General features: G+C 44.3%; 1 protein-coding gene across 1 annotated transcript; it reads left to right on the top strand.

The window, feature by feature from the left end:
* The first annotated feature begins 1,543 nt into the window (after positions 1-1,543).
* Nepro (nucleolus and neural progenitor protein) lies at positions 1,544-16,853 on the top strand. The gene is made up of 9 exons (XM_004672315.2): positions 1,544-1,661; positions 5,353-5,507; positions 6,752-6,831; positions 7,451-7,582; positions 8,156-8,233; positions 9,642-10,000; positions 10,957-11,018; positions 13,492-13,748; positions 16,224-16,853. The coding sequence occupies exons 1-9, from the start codon at positions 1,556-1,558 to the stop codon at positions 16,687-16,689; spliced, it is 1,695 nt and encodes a 564-aa protein (XP_004672372.2). The 5' UTR covers positions 1,544-1,555; the 3' UTR covers positions 16,690-16,853.
* The last annotated feature ends 204 nt before the right edge of the window (positions 16,854-17,057 follow it).

Genomic DNA, 17,057 nt, shown 5'->3' with positions numbered 1-17,057 from the left:
CAGCTTCTGAAAGCTGGGAAAGGCAAGAAAACAAATTCTTCCCAGCACCTTAAGGAAATAGTCCTTTAACTTGCCAGATTTAGCTCCCTAAAGTTGATTTTGAACTTCCACAAATATTATGCCTTTGTGACATTTCAAGCTATAAAGTGTGTGGCAATTCGTTGCAGCCGAACTAAGAAACATCAAAGGCTACCACGGTTACGCATTGAAGGGGTCTCCACACGAAGCCATGGAATAAGCACAGCGTGATCACGAAGGGTGATCAAGATAATGGATGGAAAAAGAAAAAAAAAAAAAAGATAATGGATGGGAGGTTGATTGAAGAAGATCGTTTCAGGAGACCCTCCAGGTAGAGGAAGCAGTACCTGCAAAGGCACACTTGAGGACCATGTGAATGTCTCAGGTAGGCATGACTACTTGCATTGAACAGTAAGTACAGTATGAGGAAATACTTGTGTCCTAGACACTGTTGTAATGCACTCTACAACCTACAAGGTAGGTACGACTACTGTCTTCATTTTAGCCATAAGGATTCATGTGTGGACTTTATTTTTTTTTTCCTCCAAGGAGGCATCAACACATGATTTGCTCACCTCAAAAATCTCACCAACAACAGAAATGATTCCATGTAAGCGTAGCTTAGTGAAGCAATGACTTTAATAATTGGCGTTACTTACAGGAGCATGGGGTGAGACTTTTTTTCTTTTTTTAATCAGGAATGTGGTCTGCTTATAGGCAGCTACAATACTCCCTTCCCCCGAAGAAAATACTTCTCTTCCTCAAGCAACTGTTAACTGTCCATACATCCTTGAGAAGGGGGCAGGCCTTGTGAACTCCGCCCCCTAACAACCGTTAACTGCCTACATTAACTGCCTAGACATTCTGGGGAGGGGGTGGTCTCACGAGTCCCCCCCCTTTCCTGGCAAACGGTTACCTGTCTATACTTGGGGAGGGGGGCATGGTTTCATGAGCTCCTCGTCCACCTCCGCGATAGAGTTAAGGCGCCCAGTCTTGCGCAGATCTTCTGGCAATCAAAGCTGCTGACATTTCAACAGGACCAAGGCCGGGAAGCCATTTCTCCCCCCGGGGATACTGAAGTCGAGAGGAACCAAGAGCCATTGCGGAGCCCAGAGCTGGCAGTCTCTAGTCTCTTTAAAGTTCATCGGCAAGGGGCGCCAGGGGCTGGCGGTCAAGGAACTCCCTGGAAGGATATTAACGTGGTCGAGGGAGCAGAGCTTGCTAGGTCCGCGTGTGACAGGACAGCGCTGACGGGCTGTCACCCAACCTCTGGGGTCCTTCCATGTGATGGAGGTTTGGCTGTTGTCCGGGGTATTTAACAATAAAAAAGTCTTCCTTAATTACTACTCGAAATGAATCCCTCTTTGGTAACTAACGCCGCTCCCCGTGCCGGTTTAGGATTTGCTTAGGGAACAGGTAAAATCTCCGTCGCTACACCCACAGTCGCTCAGCGGGAGCAACCCGGGGACACTGACCCCGCCTCCCGGGCCTCCTCCACGCCCCCGGCTTCCGCTTCCGGCTTCCGGTTCCACGCAAGATGGCTGCGGCCGTGCTGCCGGGCGCCGAGCCGTGGAACCGGGTGAGGATCCCCAGAGCTGGCAGCCGCAGCACGGTGACGGTGAGGGACGCCGGCGCCGCCCTGGGTGAGTGAGGCCGGCTGACGAAGGCCGACGGTTGCCTCTCTGGGCGTTTTAACTGCTCGGCCGCGCACGAGGGCCGGGGGTGGGACTTCCTGGGCCCGGGGCCCGCTGGGAAGGGAGGCGGGGTGTTACCGCGAGGAACGTCCGGGCTGCGTAGTGTGTGGGACGTTCTTAACCGTCCGGGGGCTCGGCGACTTCCCCCAAAGCCAGGGTGCTAACGGGGCCCATCGGAAGGGACACGCACATTCAAGCGACGCCCAGGACCCTCCAGTCACTTCTGTCTCTGTGGATCTCGGTTCCATATGGAGCTTACCACTTGTATTTATTTGAGAAAGACAAAAAGAAGGAGAGAGAGAGAATGGGCCCGCCACGGCCTCCAGCCACTGCAAACGATGTGCATCTGGCCTACGTGGGTCCTGGGGAAATCGAACCTGGGTCCTTAGGCTTTGCAGGCTAGTGCTTTAACTGCTAAGCCATCTCTCCAGCCCTGGTTCTTTGAGGGAGCTTTTGATGTAATTTAGAACAGAGTGCCCCAAGAACTAGTGTTCTACCAATATTTGATGGGAAGTGTGTGGGACCGGCCGTTTAATCAGTTTTATTTAGTAAAGCCAATACACTCAGGAGACCAGAGTCTCAAAAGGGGGTGAGTAGCAAGCAATTCAGTGGAGTCTGCGCTATGGATTCTAAAGGATTTTTTTAAAAATAAAAACTTACTGGGTAAGGTGACTTTCTCCGCCCACCCAAAGCATGGAGAGCATCTCCCTTTTAGGGTACCTCTAGGCTCCTCGAGAAGTGCCTACAAGGAAGGGTGTCAGAACCACAATGTAATTATAATGAAGTGGAGGTTATTTGAGAATGTGAACACAGGTGTGGGAAAATGCCCTGGTGCCTTAGTTTTTCATGTAGTGGGGACAACTTAGCTGCAGCCACAAGGATCTTTAACCACAAAAGGGAATTCCAGCCCTTCGGAGACACTAGCAACTAAGATGCAGCAGGAATTTTATTGGTTATTGCGTATTCAACTCCCATTTTAGATTGCTCAGGTCCCTTGATTGATTTCATGGCTGGCTGCCAGCCAAGACATTTTATTTTTTCTTATTTATTTTAGTACTTATTTGAGAGAGGGAGACAGAGAAATATGCAGACAATGAGTGAGTGTGGGGTAGCAGGGCCTCCCGCAACTGCAAAAGAACTGCAGACACATACACCATTTTGTGCATGTGGTTTTATTTCGGTACTGGGGAATAGAACCCAGGTCATTGGGCTTTAAGGTTTGTCAACAAGCACCTTTCCTTTTTTTTTGGTTTGGTTTGGTTTTCTGAGGTAGGGTCTCAGTCTGGCTTAGGCTGACCTGGAATTCACTATGTAGTCTCAGGGTGGTGGTGAACTCATGGTGATCCTCCTACCTCTGCCTCCCAAGTGCTGGGATTAAAGGTGTGCGCCACCACACCCAGCTTAAGCAAGCACCTTTTACTGTTAGCCATCTCTTCAGCCTGACTTTTCTTGTTGTTGTTGTTTGTTTGTTTTTATTTATTTATTTGAGAGTGACAGAGCAAAAGAGGGAGAGAATGGGCATGCTAGGGCCTCCAGCCAGTGCAAACAAACACCAGATGCATGTGCCACCTTGTGCATATGGATTGTATGGGTCCTGGGGAATCAAGCCTCGAACCTGGGTCCTTAGGCTTCACAGGCAAGTGCTTAACTGCTAAGCCATCTCTACAGCCCCTGACATTTTATTTAAGATAGAATTTTTACATTGAAGGTTAGGGCTAGGGTTTTACAATAGACTGGCCAGCTGAACATACAGGAAACCAGGTTCAGGCTGACTGTAAGAATCTCTTCCCACAGCTCCACTGCTTATGTCTTTCACTGCCTAACAGAATTTTAGGTAGTGGAATTTGGTAGCTAGCAGCCTACTTTCTGTGCTTCGGTTAGCTCACCTTTAGTGTATGCAAGTACTTATGCATGTGTGTTCATATGCATGTTAGCGCATGTGTCTGTAGGCCAGAGGTCGACATCAGGTGCCTTCTGTGATCACTCTCCACCTTATTTGTGGAAACCGGGCCTCTTACTTGACCTCAGAACTTTCCAATTCCACTAGTCTGGCTAGCCACTTTGCTCCATGGATCCTGTCCCCTGCCTCCTTAGCACTGGGGTCATAGGCCAGTCACCACTCCTACCTGGTGTTTGCAGGCGAGCAGAGAATCCACGCTCCAGACTCTGGGTCTGGAGTTGTTGAGGAGCTTTACCCACTGGGGCAGTTTCCTAGCTCTTGCTCACTTTCCAGTGGGAAGAAGCAAAGTAATACCAGCTCGTAGGGCCATATCGGGGATGAAAGAGCTGATGCCACAAAGCATTAGGAGCGCTGCTCAGTGGGAGCCAGTTGATCGTAGTTGTCATTAATATTAAACACAGTTGACAGTGGTTGTTAACAGGTACCAGTCAGACCATCACTCTCCCTTCCTGTGTGGCTGGCAGACATTTTCTCTTCCTTTGTTTGCAAATACTCTAATACCATTCCTATGGGAGTGGGAAATTCAGCTCACTCCTCGAATTCTGCCTGCAGATAGTTGGGAGGGTAAGAAATTATCCACCTAGAATGCTGGTGTTTCCCTCAGCCATAGACAGTACAGCTGACTTCATCTACTTCTCAGCTTTTCAAATTAGGAACCCTGTGGGTTACCTGTGTCTAGCCAGGCATTCATGAAATCAAGTGACTCCAGTGGTTATGGTTTCTCAGTTTTGTAAATAAATTATCACTTGGCATCTGAGGTGACTGGTTCCAGGAACCCCTAAATATCAAAATTGTGCAGATGTTCAAGTCCCTTATGTAACATGATGTAATATTTGCATGATTCTGCCCACATCCTTCTGCATACTTCATATTGTCTCTAGGTTGCTATGATTCCTTGAACAATGTAACTGCCATGTTTATTACACTGTTTTGTTTAGGGAAGTGACAAAAGAGTCTACATCCAAAGCCAGGTGTGTGGCACACACCTTTAATCCCAGCCTTTGAGAGGCTGAGGCAGGAAGATCACAGTGAGTTTCAGTCCTGCAGGGGTAGAGGAAGTTCCAGGTCAGCAAGAGCTAAAGTGAGACTCTGTCTCAAAAACAAAAACAAACACCACCAAAAGTCTACATACATGGTGCAGATGCATTCTTTTTGGAAGGGGAGTAATTTCAGTTTGAGGCTGGTTGAATCCAGCCCATAAATGTGGAACCCAGGGATGGAGGACTGAATGCTTATTATCTAAAAGTGGTATCAAAGTACAGTTCCCTTGAGGTTGAAGGTGGTGAATTTATCCATTCTGTCTTACCTACATAGCAAAATGGAGGATTTAGAGGTACAATATGTGCCAAGCTTTGACGTACTTTGGGTTTGTGCACACCAAAGGACTGACTGCAGAGCAGTCATACAGACTGTCACTGTAGTTATGGTACAAAGTGATGTACAGGTGGTGTGTGTGTGTGTGAACATGTTTCACAGATGTTCTCAATGCTTTTCTGTGCTTCAGATCTTTCACCATTTTCCAGTGTCTTATATACAGAAACCCTCATTATGTTTGCACAATTGAAGCTGACCAATTTGTTTTTATTTCTATAAAACAAATGAGGAAAAATGCTTCTTTCTTATATTGTGCTTAATGTAGAAATGCATACTGAGTGTTAATTGTAAGTATCCTTGTTTCAGACCTTTGCATTGCAGCTGTAATGAAAGAATGCCATCTTGTCATACAGTCACTGAGGAGCCGGACCTTAGATGCAGAGATAGATGTGTTATGTGCAGTCCTTTACAGCAATCACAACAGAATGGGCCACCACAAACCTCATTTGGCCCTCAAACAGGTGAGGAGGAAGCTCTGCAGTTGATAATTGTTATTGATGAAGGTTCAGGTCACATTGCCATGTACTGTTTTGTTATTTGACTTAGAAGTTACAGGTGGGCTCTCTCGCTCGCTCTTTGGTTTTTTGAGGTAGGGTCTCACTCTGGCCCAGGCTGACCTGGAATTCACTGTGTAGTTTCAGGGTGGCCTTGAACTCACAGCAGTCCTTCCACCTCGGCCTCCCTAGTACAGATTAAAGATGTGCGCCACCATGTCTGGCTGCCATCAGGATCATTATGTCCTTCGAAGTGTGGATACAGTCAGTCCTTAAGCCTGATACCTACAGAATTCCTAGAGCATTTTGTATACTTCATGGCCCTGACGTTGATTTTTTAAATAAAAGTGATATTGTGTGCCTCCTCAACACTATTCTAAGAATGACAGTGGTGAACAAAATGGACAAGAAACGTTGTGTGGAGTTTGTAGCCCATCAGTGGTGGTAGGCCGGTTGGTAATGAGCACTATAGACACATAGAGAAGGACTTCATTGTAAGCTCTATCTTAGCATTCAGCATGTAACTATCTTACTCTTACTATAGAAACTGGGCAATTTCATATACTACTTTATATCCAGCAGGATTTACATGTAGTAAGTGCAGAGTATAGACTTATTCCATGTCTAAGTCACTTTCTTCATTTCTGGTACTTACAAACTGTTGAAATTTACTAATTAATATTTTACTATCTCTATAAAAATTGATTTACTGATGTTAATTAAAAAAATTGTAACTGTAAGCTGGGCATGGTGGCCCATGCCTTTAATCCCAGCACTCAGGATGCAGAGGTAGGAGGATTGCAGTGAGTTCAAGATCACACTGAGACTACATAGTGAATTCCAGGTCAGCCTGGACCAGAGCAAGACCCTACCTCACAAAACAAAACAAAACAAACAAACAAACAAAAAAATGTAACCTTGAGAATTATCCTATACTCATTGTGGTCCCCCCTATAGCAACAAGCACATATAGTAATTTCTTTAATTTGAGAAACTTGTTGGACTGGATAAACGCCATATTTGTAATCAGAAGCAATTGTTTTGGACTTCCTTATTCTTAAAGTCAGAACTATTCTGTGATGTTTGGCATACTTTCACACTTTAACAGCCTGATTTCTTTGCTTTTCTCATCATACCAGTGACCCTTGTCTGTCTGTCTGCCTGTCTCCCTGTCGTACACAAACTAATTTGAGCTGCTCTTCCTCCTATAGGTAGAACAGTGTTTAAAACGCTTAAAAAACATGAATTTGGAAGGCTCAATTGAAGACCTATCTGAGTTATTTTCTTCCAGGTAGGTGGTTCATTGCTTTGTGATGTGGCTTGGAACTTGATCACAATGGCATTCTCTTGTGAATACCCTGTGGACAGTCACAGTGGCGTCCTTTTGTGAATGCCTCGTGGACAGTCACAGTGGCATCCTTTTGTGAATGCCCCGTGGACAGTCACAGTGGTGTCCTCTTGTGAATACCCTGTGGACAGCTTCCGCCTGGTGTTGGCGTTGGCATACAGCCAGTTAACCAAAGATGTGTAAATGTTGTCTTAATAAACAGACACTTGTTTAGGGTGACACATGCCACTCTTGCTGGTCTGTAGGAGAGCCTGATGAGACTTCACATGTGGGTCACAGGAGGCAATATCAACAGGTCTGGAGTTACTAGTGGACAGAAGTAACCACCTCATACCGAACTTGCAGCAAGCCTTTACTTGACTCCTGCCACAGAAAGGCTTTTTGCAAAGTGAAAGGACTTTTTCTATTGTTTAAAAGGTTTTGACAGGTTTCAAACATGAACGTAATTTGGTCATAATCTTTCATTGCTTCCTTTATCTCCTTCCCCGCCCCTTCCCCTGAGCTGCTTCTTTCCACCCAATCCCTCTTCAGTTTTGATGTCTTTGTTCTCCCCTTTGTCTAGTGCAAGTCAGCCTGCCCCTACCAAAGTGCGCGTCATCCCCAGCCAGCCAGTGGTGGAGCTGGTGCTGATGAAGGTCTTGGGAGCTTGCAAGTTGTTACTGCGCCTGCTGGACTGCTGCTGCAAAGCATTTCTGTATCCTTGAATCTACCAGAATGTCTTCTTTCTGAGTGGGGCCTGCCTGGGTATATCTAACAGGACTTCTCTGAAAGCTAGGGCCCTCCAGTGTGATAACCTGTGGGACTTCTTAAAGCACTGCTTCTTTGACCCTCCTTCCCCAGCAACTGCTGGATATGCAAAGACTCCTGTCTCTGTTACTTCTACTCTCAGAAATGAAATTCAATAACAGGAGCTCTAGTAGAAAGGGCATTACGGTTATTTCAAGCTTAAGTGACTTCAGCTGGGCATGGTGGCGCATGGCTTTAGTCTTAGCACTCAGGAGGCAGAGGTAGAGGTAGAGGATCACTGTGACTCTGAAGCTAACCTGGGAGAACATAGTGAATTCCAGGTCAGCCTGGGCTAGAGAGAGACCCTACCCTGAAAAAACAAAACAAACAAACAAATAAAAAAGTGACTTCTGTGGTTCATATTTTAAGGTTTTAATTTCTTCAAGATGATTGCTTTTACTTCCAATCTGTTTCTTCTTTTATAACTTGCAAACCCCAAATTCCTTTGGTTTTGTTTTTCTACCTTAAATTGATTCTTCAGCTTGACGGTGAAACATCTAGGATTGCAAGAGTTCATTATTTTAAACCTTGTGATGCTTGGGCTGGTCAGCAGGTTATGGTATGTACATATTTGGATATTCTCTGTCTCTTTCTCATCTCTGTCTCACCCATGGCGTTCTCATCGTGTTTTCCCAGGGATTCTGAAGGCATGCCCCATTCTATGATACTTGTAGACTGGGAAGTAAAGTGGCAAAGGAGTGGGTTTTCATCCGAAGCCTCATGATGATCATCTTAACATTAAATAACTCAGCAGTGAATTCCTAGGACCTCAGAACTGGAAAAATGAAAAATTCATAGGCTATTTAAAATGCTGATGTCCATGGGCTGGCTTTCTCGTAATCTGTCTGCCTCTCAGTTTCTACTTTGAGTAGCATTTGTAAATACTGCTTGACCTTCTTTGTATGCTCTGGACTTCTTATCTCCCTGGCCCTCTGTTGTTTTTCTTTTTAGAAAAAATTTCATTATCATGAACAGTTCTTTTTTAGATAATTTTATTTTTATTTGTGAGAGAGGGAGAGAGAGAATGCACATACCATTGCAAATGGACTCGAGATGCATGTGCATCTGGCTTACGTGGGTTCTGGGGAGTTTGAATCTGGATCCTTAGGCTTCTCAAGCAAGTGCCTTAACCACTAAGCCATCTCTCCAGGCCTCTCTTGCTTTTTGATGCATATTTAGTTGATGTTAACAACACTAATAGTACTTGTAAACTAAAGAGACAGTCTCTTGCGTACTGTGCAAATGATAATTAGAATTGGATTAATTTGAATATAACAACAACACAAAATAACAACCTCACAAAAACAAGCCAAAACCCTTATAAATTCTTCCCACCTTCAGAGACTGAAACCTTTGCCTCGGTGTCCTGTCCCAGGTGTGTCATGCAGGCTCTGGCCATCTTGCCTCTCATTCTGCTTATTCTCACAGGGAAACCATTTGAGTTATTAAACACAATTATTTTATCTAACTTTTTTTGAGATTAGGTTTCACAGTATAGGCCAGGCTAGCTTTGAACTCATGATCCGCTTACCTGAGCCTCCCAGGTGCCAGGAGTTAGAGGTATGCCCCATGAAGCTGAGCCTACTAACCACAGTTTCAAATGCCTAACTTGTACTGCTTTTTCCTGTAATGAGAAGGGATTTAGTTTTTGCTGACTACCAGAGTGATTCAAGTTTAAGGAATTAAAACTGCATTAAAAATGTAAAGAACTTGAAATGTACCTAAAGTCAAGATAAAACCATCCATATGATTTCTATGTGCATATGTTAGACATATCTCTCTAGGAAGTTCTTAAAACTTTGTACTTGAATTTTGTAAGTACATCACAGTGTTCTGTTCTGTTTTGTTTTCTATCTCTAGTGGGCCGAGCTTGATAGCTATTTATTTTCAGTCTTGAATTTTGTAGTTTATCACATATCTGCAAATTGCAGTTGCTAACTAATTCATGAGCTTCTGTTTTTCCTTAGGGTCCTCTATAAAGGAGTGTTAAAAAAGTTGATATCTTTGTATGAACCATTGTTTGCATTACTTCAAGAAGTCTCAAGGATTCAACCCATGTCTTACTTCAAGGACTTTGCCTTTCCTTCTGATGTTACTGAATTTTTAGGACAGCCCTATCTTGAAGTCTTTAAGGAAAAAATGCCTACAGCATTTGCAGCCAAAGGAGTAACTAAATTGCTAAATAAACTATTTTTAGTGAAAGAGCAACCACGAGTTTACAGAGAAAGCACTTTATGTGGAATTTCCAAAATAGCTAAACAAATGGAGATCAATTTACAGAATACTGTGGACCTTGGACAACCAGTGAAAAACAAAGTCAGCAAAGGTAATTAGCTTTGATACAGCAGACTGGGGAAATTAAGCCTTTGAAAGTCTGGTTATGGTACAATCTTGCATTGCATACTAAGAAACTTAGAGTCTCATTTCATATATATATGAAAGAATGGTCATACCAGGGCTTCTAGCCACTGCAAATGAACTTCAGATTCAAGTGCCACTTGGTGTATCTGTTTTTACCTGGGTACTAGGGAATTGAATCCAGGTCCTTAGGCTTCGTGGCAAATGCCTTAACCACTGAGAAATCTCTCCAGCCCCTCATTTCTTTCTTTTTTTAAAAAAAATTTTTATTTATTTGAGAGACAAGGAGGTAGGAAATCAATGAATATAGGCGTGCCAGGGACTCTAGTCACTGCAGGAAAACCCCAGATGCATGTAGCACCTTGTACATCTGGCTTTACTGGGTACTGGGAATTGAACCTGAGTACTTGGGCTTTGTAGGCAAACTCCTTACCACTGAGCCATTTCCTCATCCCAAACCTCACATCTTAAGCATTAATTCATGTTGATGATGTTGAGTGTGGTATGAATACTATCCATGTTCTCTAAACTTGAGCATTTCAAGTTCTTGGTGTCTGTTCTTTCTAGTTCTTTGCTTGCTTTATTCGTTTTGTTTGTTTTGTAATAACTTGGCAAGAAATGTCACACACTTAAGAATTTGTTGGAGGGCTACTGAGGTGGCTCAGTGTTTGGAGGCACTTGTTTTTGAAGCCTGTTGGGCCTGGGTTCTGTTCCCCAGTTATATACATAGTGCCAGACGTACAAAGTGCTACTTGCACCTGGCGTTCATTTGCAGTGGTAGGAGGCCCTGATGTGCCCACAATCTCAAGCTCTCTCTCTCTCCTCTCTTGAGTAGATAAATGAAAGTATTCTAAAAGGAATTTGTTGGAGATTTGAAAATAATACGCTTAAGTTTTTGTAGCTGTGATATTTTTTCCTCCACAGAAGAACCATCAGGATTTGATGTGAAGGCTTTCTGCAAGAGGCTGAAAGACATAGCTGCTCAGGTTTGGCGAATTCCGTAACGCTGTTTTTCATTTTCTCCTATTTGTAGAGGATGCTATTTACTAAGGAGGGAGGTCAGGTTTTCTCTAAGCCTCTGCCCTCTTAGTTCTTAGAATGAATAAGGCAAGGGAGTTAGATCGGTTAGTAGAATGCCTTCAGAAATGTGGGCGCTTCTATAGGATTTGAAAGTGATGACAGGATCAGCGGTAAGTATGGATTGTGTGCTGCTTAAGACCATGGGCTTTGAGGTCGGGCAGATGGCTTGAACCTCTGCCCTACTTTGTGCTAGCTGTGTGCGTGTGAGTTCTCTGAGCTCCGCCGTGCCTCTGCTCTGTAATAACTACACGTAGCTCGCAAGTGTGGGCTGGTGTTAGTGCGTGCATCGTGCCCAGAGGAGCTGCGAGCGTGTGGAGCATTTAACTGCTGCTAGATGTCATTGTAACTGCCGTAATTCTCGTCATCCTCACTTGTCAAGAGGCTTTTCTTCTTTGCTTCTTTGGGGGTTCAAGCTTTAACATGGCTCCTCTTGCTAGTTACCTGGATTCTGTTAGCTTTGGACATAGCCTGGGAAGGATATCAGCGTCACCTTTTTCTACCCGGTGACCGACTACTTGATTTTATTACCCTTTGTCTTTGCGAAGTGCCCTGTTTCCTTCATGGGCTATCTCTTCCATTTTATTTAAGAATCTTAATCACTTCTAGAACTCCTAATTTTTCCTTGAGCTTTTAAAGTGGATGCCAGCTTGAATCTTTATTTTGCCTAACTCACCATAAAAAGGGAAGATACAAGCAGTTACCGCTTTCCGCACCTGGCGTCATCTGCAGCACTTTGAATGCGTGCACACCTCAGAAGCTCTGTGAGCACCCATCCTCATCACTGCTTTCCCACTTGGAGTTGGAAACTGAGGCAGGGACTGAGAGGTCTGTGTAGGTCACACAGTGAAGAAGCGACTGAGTTTGGGCTTGAACACAGCTGGGTTCTTGGCTCTTATACCAGTCCCTGGGATAGCTTTTCAGTCCTGTGTCTCAAGGAGAACTGTGGGGCCCTTTAAACTTGTGCAGACGTCAGGCAGTGCAGAGGTGAGCTGGCCTCACCGCCGCTCACTGTCAGCATCCCTCTTTGAAGAGTGGTCACTACTGTGTTTTCAGCATTTGGCAGCAACGTGCTCAGTTTGCTTATAGGGCAAACATTGGTCACAAAACAAAACATTAATGGGCCTGTGCTGTCACATTTTCTTTTTGGTTTTTCGAGATAAGGTTTCATTCTATTCTAGGATGACCTGGAATTCACTCTGTATTCTCAGGATGGTCTCAAACTCATGGAGATCCTCCTACCTCTGCCTCCTGAGTGTTGGGATTAAAGGCTTGTGCCACCACGCCCAGCTTACATTTTCTAATCTTTAAAAATAATTTATTTGAGAGAGAGGTAGAGAGAGAATGAGTGTGCCAGGGCCTCTAGCCACTGCAAATGAACTCCACATGCATGTACCACTTGTGCTTCTGGCTTTTGTGGGTAGCAGGGAATTGAACCTGTGTCCTGAGGCTTCACAGGCAAGTGCCTTAACCATGAAGCCATGTCTTCAGCCAACATTTTCTAATTCTTGTTAAAGGAGGTTAGCTTTGAATGGAGAATAAGCAGACTCGGTAGCTAGTATGTTTTCCTAAGGTAAAAAGGTAAAATCCACACTGGCTTGGTGTAGAAATTGGCACTGCAGAAACACAGGTGCCTTTGACATGGTTAGAGAGGGCCAGGGAGTATTGCTCAGATAAGTATTTGTGACGTGCTCACTAAGTGGATGGGCCTACTATGCTGGACTTGGTAGGTCCCCTCTCTGCTCTTGAATTCAGTAACATTTATGACCCATCATTAGGAAGGTTACTCAGGAGAGAAATAAGTGAAAACAAGTACAGTCCAAACCAGGCCTAGTGGTACAGGATCGAGAGTTTTGTCTGCCTAGGGTACAGGGTGAGGTCAAACCAACCTAGGAAACATGGTAAGGCCCTGTCTTAAAAAATAAAAAGGATGAGGATGTAGCTCAGGAGTGGAGTACTTTCCTAGCATGTACAAGGCCCTAGGTTCAACCCCCAGTACCAATGTTAAGTTTGAAACAGAACCCTCCTCACACAAAAGTATAACCAGTGAGACAGACAGGAAAGCCTGTCCCACCATTTGGCTTGACCTCTATTTAGTCATGTGGAATTTTAGTCTTATGTGTATGTTAGAGTACTTAGTTTAGGTTTCCTGTATACATTTAATTAAAATGCAGATGAGACCTAGCTTAGTAGAGGCTAAAAAAAAAAGTCACATTAGGAGCAGTCAAGTTAAGTTTTTAAGATAAAAGGAAAGCTCAGTGGGAGAAAAGTTTCCTTTTATAAAGACTATTTTAAAATTGTGATTGGGTCAGCTCTCCCTCATCAGGTATATACAGTTCAGTACCAACTTCAATATGTCTTTCTTACCTTTTTACATTTTAGGAGACCAAGCCTGAGTTCAAATCTTCTCAGCCCAAGTTGAAGACAGCCAAGCACCCTTCTCAGAAAGTAGGAACTCCACAGGCTGCAGACTTTGTACAGAGATGCCGAGAGGCGAAGACCTTCCTGCAGCTTTCTGAAGAAATCCAAATGGCCATTGTGTGGTGCAGAAGCAGAAGACTTAAGGCTCAGGCCACCTATCTGGGCAACAAACTTCTTAAAAGTAACAGGCTTAAGCATGTGGAAGCTCAAGGTTACAGGTAATCACATTACAAAGCTTCCTTTACTTTTTCCTGTTACTTAGGAAAAAATGTGCATGTGCACAAATACACGGTCATTTTTTTTTCTTGGAAATGAGATGTCTAGTAGCCTTCAGGGTGCTAAGACTGAGTCTACTCAAAGTACAGTTTCAAGTGCTGGTGTCATGGGTGGTTGTGTCCACGGAGGAAGAAAGTCACCCTAGGGTAACTGGTCTCACTAGTTTAGACTCGTGTTCAGTCAGAAAGTGTTAAGAGTGTCGGTGGCACACAAAGCCTGAGAGGCCACAGCGAGGGGACGCTCAGTCCTTCGGAGCTCTTGTGCTAGCGGGAGGTGGCAGGCAGCATCCTGCCGCTGGGACAAGACAGGGCTGGCGCCTGCGAGGCCCACACCCTTTCAGGTCAGCTTGGGCCTGCTCCCTGTGATGCCCTTCACGCTTCCTTTCTTGCCCCTCCCCTCCCCTGATCCCCTTTCCCTAGACAATTTTACTTCTACTTTTCTGTCACATGTACATACATGATTTTAAAAAATCGTTTGAGTGCATGCAACAGCACATGTATGGAGGTCAGAGGACCGCCTCACGTGCTGGTCTCTTGGTCATTGCTGTGTGCACAAGGCCAGCTGGCCGTGAGCGTCTGGGGAGTCTCCGCCCCCCTCTCACTATAGGAGTGTGGGAGCCACAGATGCCCACACTAGCGCATCCAGCTTTTACGTGGGTTCTGAAGGCTGAACACAGGCCATGATGCTCACACAGTGTCTTCACCCCCTCAACCATCTTCCCAGCCCACATGCATGCTTTTATGTAGCTATATGAAATCTAGAAGTCACAAATGAGAGAAAACATTTGTGTTTCTGAGGTTTGTTTCATTGACTTAATGTAATTATCAATATAATTATCTCTAGTTGCATCCATGTCCCTGCAAACATGACTTCCTTCTTTTTAGTTTTTTTTTTTTTTTTTCGAGAGAGAATTGGTGCACCAGGGCCTCAACCACTGAAATCAAACCCCAGACACTTGTGCCACCTAGTGGGCATGTGTAACCTTACACTTGCCTCACCTCTGTGTGTCTGGCTAACATGGGATCTGGAGAGTTGAACATGGGTCATTAGGCTTCACAGGCAAATGCCTTAACTGCTAAGCCATCTCTCTAGCCCTCTTTATTTTTTAAAAAGATGTTCTTATTTATTTATTTATTAAGAGAAAGAGTGTATGTGTGTATATGGTCATGCCATGGCCTCTTGCCCCTGCAAATGAATTCCAGAAACATTGCATATCTGGCTTTACATGGGTATCTGTACACAATGAATTTTTTCAGCCATGAAGAATAAAGCTGGGCTGGGGAGATGGCTCGGTGGTTAAAGGTACTTGCTTACAGTTTGCCAGCCAGGGTTCAATTCCCTAATGGCCTATAACATGAAACAGAGAGGGGCTGATGAATCAGAGATAAGTTATTTTTAAAAAGGGTAACAAACACGGATTTCTTGCTTTAAGTCACTAGTTGTACTTCCCAGAATACAGTGACAGCATTGCCCTGCATCTGGTTAATATATTTTTCGGTATACTGTACAATACATTGTGTGTCCACAATAACTCTCACATAAGCAGTATTGTTTACGTTTTATGAATGAGGAAATGAAGGTTTTGCTCAAGGTGTTGATTAGATAACTAGGATGTAGCTTAGTTATGATTCCTGTTTTTATTTGATTTCAACTGAGACAGACACCCACCTTCTACCCACATAAGCCATGGCTTGTAGTAGGACATGAAAGGGTTTGGAAATGCAGATCACAAATTGCTTCTGCTCAAGTCAACCTCCTCACATTACTGTACTTGGTTGAAAAGTTGGAAGGGAAGGATGTGGGTGAGGGGTGCAGGCCTCTGCATGTCTCCTGGAATTGACTGTAGTGAGGCAGCTCGGCAAAGCACCCGTGAGCCTAACCAGTGAGCTCCGAGTCGTGTCGGTGTCAGAGGATGTAATACGAACCACTTAGGCTAGGACAAGGCTGTGGTTTATCTGTGCCAACCTGTCTTCTCATTCCTTTATAGCCCCCCTTCACTTGAATTTCGTCCCTCCATTCAGTTTCTGTTGTGAACATGAATTTATCCAGACATAGGTTACTGCATCCTGTCAGTTTTTTGTTTTTTTTTTTTTAATTTGGGATGTTTTTCCATTTCCATTCCTGCCACATTTTGAACAGACTGTCAGTGTGAGGAAAAGCCTGGGACACTAATGTATAGTGTCTTGAACCACTGGTGACAAACAGAGACCTGGTTGCCTGTAGCCTGAATCAGAGGGAAATTAGGCTCTAAAAATCAGTGGGTTGAAAAGCATTTCCTTATTTTAGGATTCTGATATTATACACAGACATAGGAGTTGGAAATTAGTAGTTTTCTATTGGAAGTTGGTGGAGACGGTTTAAAATGCTTGATGCACCTTTTGCATCACAGTCTGAGGTTTTTCTTTTCTGTTCTTTAGTTTGCCAAAGAAACTAGAGTGCATGAAAACATCTATTTGCAACCGCCTCCTCCGAGGATCAGAGATCAACACGTCCAAGCAGCATCTGAGACAAAGAAGATTACAGAAGAAATTTTTACCGAGGCAAAGGAAACCACAGAGAAAGTTGCAGTCGAATCTTCTCAAGGAAATTCTGCAGTCTCGAGAGACTCCGCAGAGTGCTAGCGGCACGGGCGCTAAGCGCAGACGCCCGGGGGGAACGGGAACGGTGCAGAGGACTGACCTCCGTTCCAGCAGGAGGCCCCTCCCGAGCACAAGCCACGCAAACGCTGTCACAGAGGCCAAGGAGAAAGGCCGAGACCTTAAAGGAGGCAATGAAAACAAAACTGATCTGTGGACAGACATGCAAATAAACCAGCATCCCATGTCAGGAACCATTAAAGAGACTGATGACATTGATGACATTTTTGCTATAATGGGAGTTTAGATATTTATATGAGAGACATAGGAGCAATTAAGCTGGCTCAATGTTCTGCTGTTTTAGGTGGAACTGCTGAGAACTGGAGAAACTGCGTGGGCCCTGGGAGCAGCTGCCTCTGTGTGTGGTAACAGGAGCAGCTGTCAGCTCAGTAAACATTTGCAGCAACTTTGTGTCATTTAATCAATGAGTATTTATTTGGCTTCACTCTGTAGCAGGTGCTAAACTGCATGAAATCTGTCACATTTCTTGACTGAGGCTGGTAGACCCAGAAAATTTGAGTAATTTATAAAAGAATTAGGACCCGAGTAAATTTGCAAAATCTGTGCCTGAAGCTAAAAGGAACAAAGCTGGGGATTAGTCACTTTGGCTCACTG

Source organism: Jaculus jaculus, chromosome 4, assembly GCF_020740685.1.
Source record: "Jaculus jaculus isolate mJacJac1 chromosome 4, mJacJac1.mat.Y.cur, whole genome shotgun sequence".
NCBI classification, from domain to species: domain Eukaryota; kingdom Metazoa; phylum Chordata; class Mammalia; order Rodentia; family Dipodidae; genus Jaculus; species Jaculus jaculus.
The sequence above is the reverse complement of the archived record's forward strand: the minus strand, read 5'-3'. Positions and strand labels throughout refer to the sequence as shown.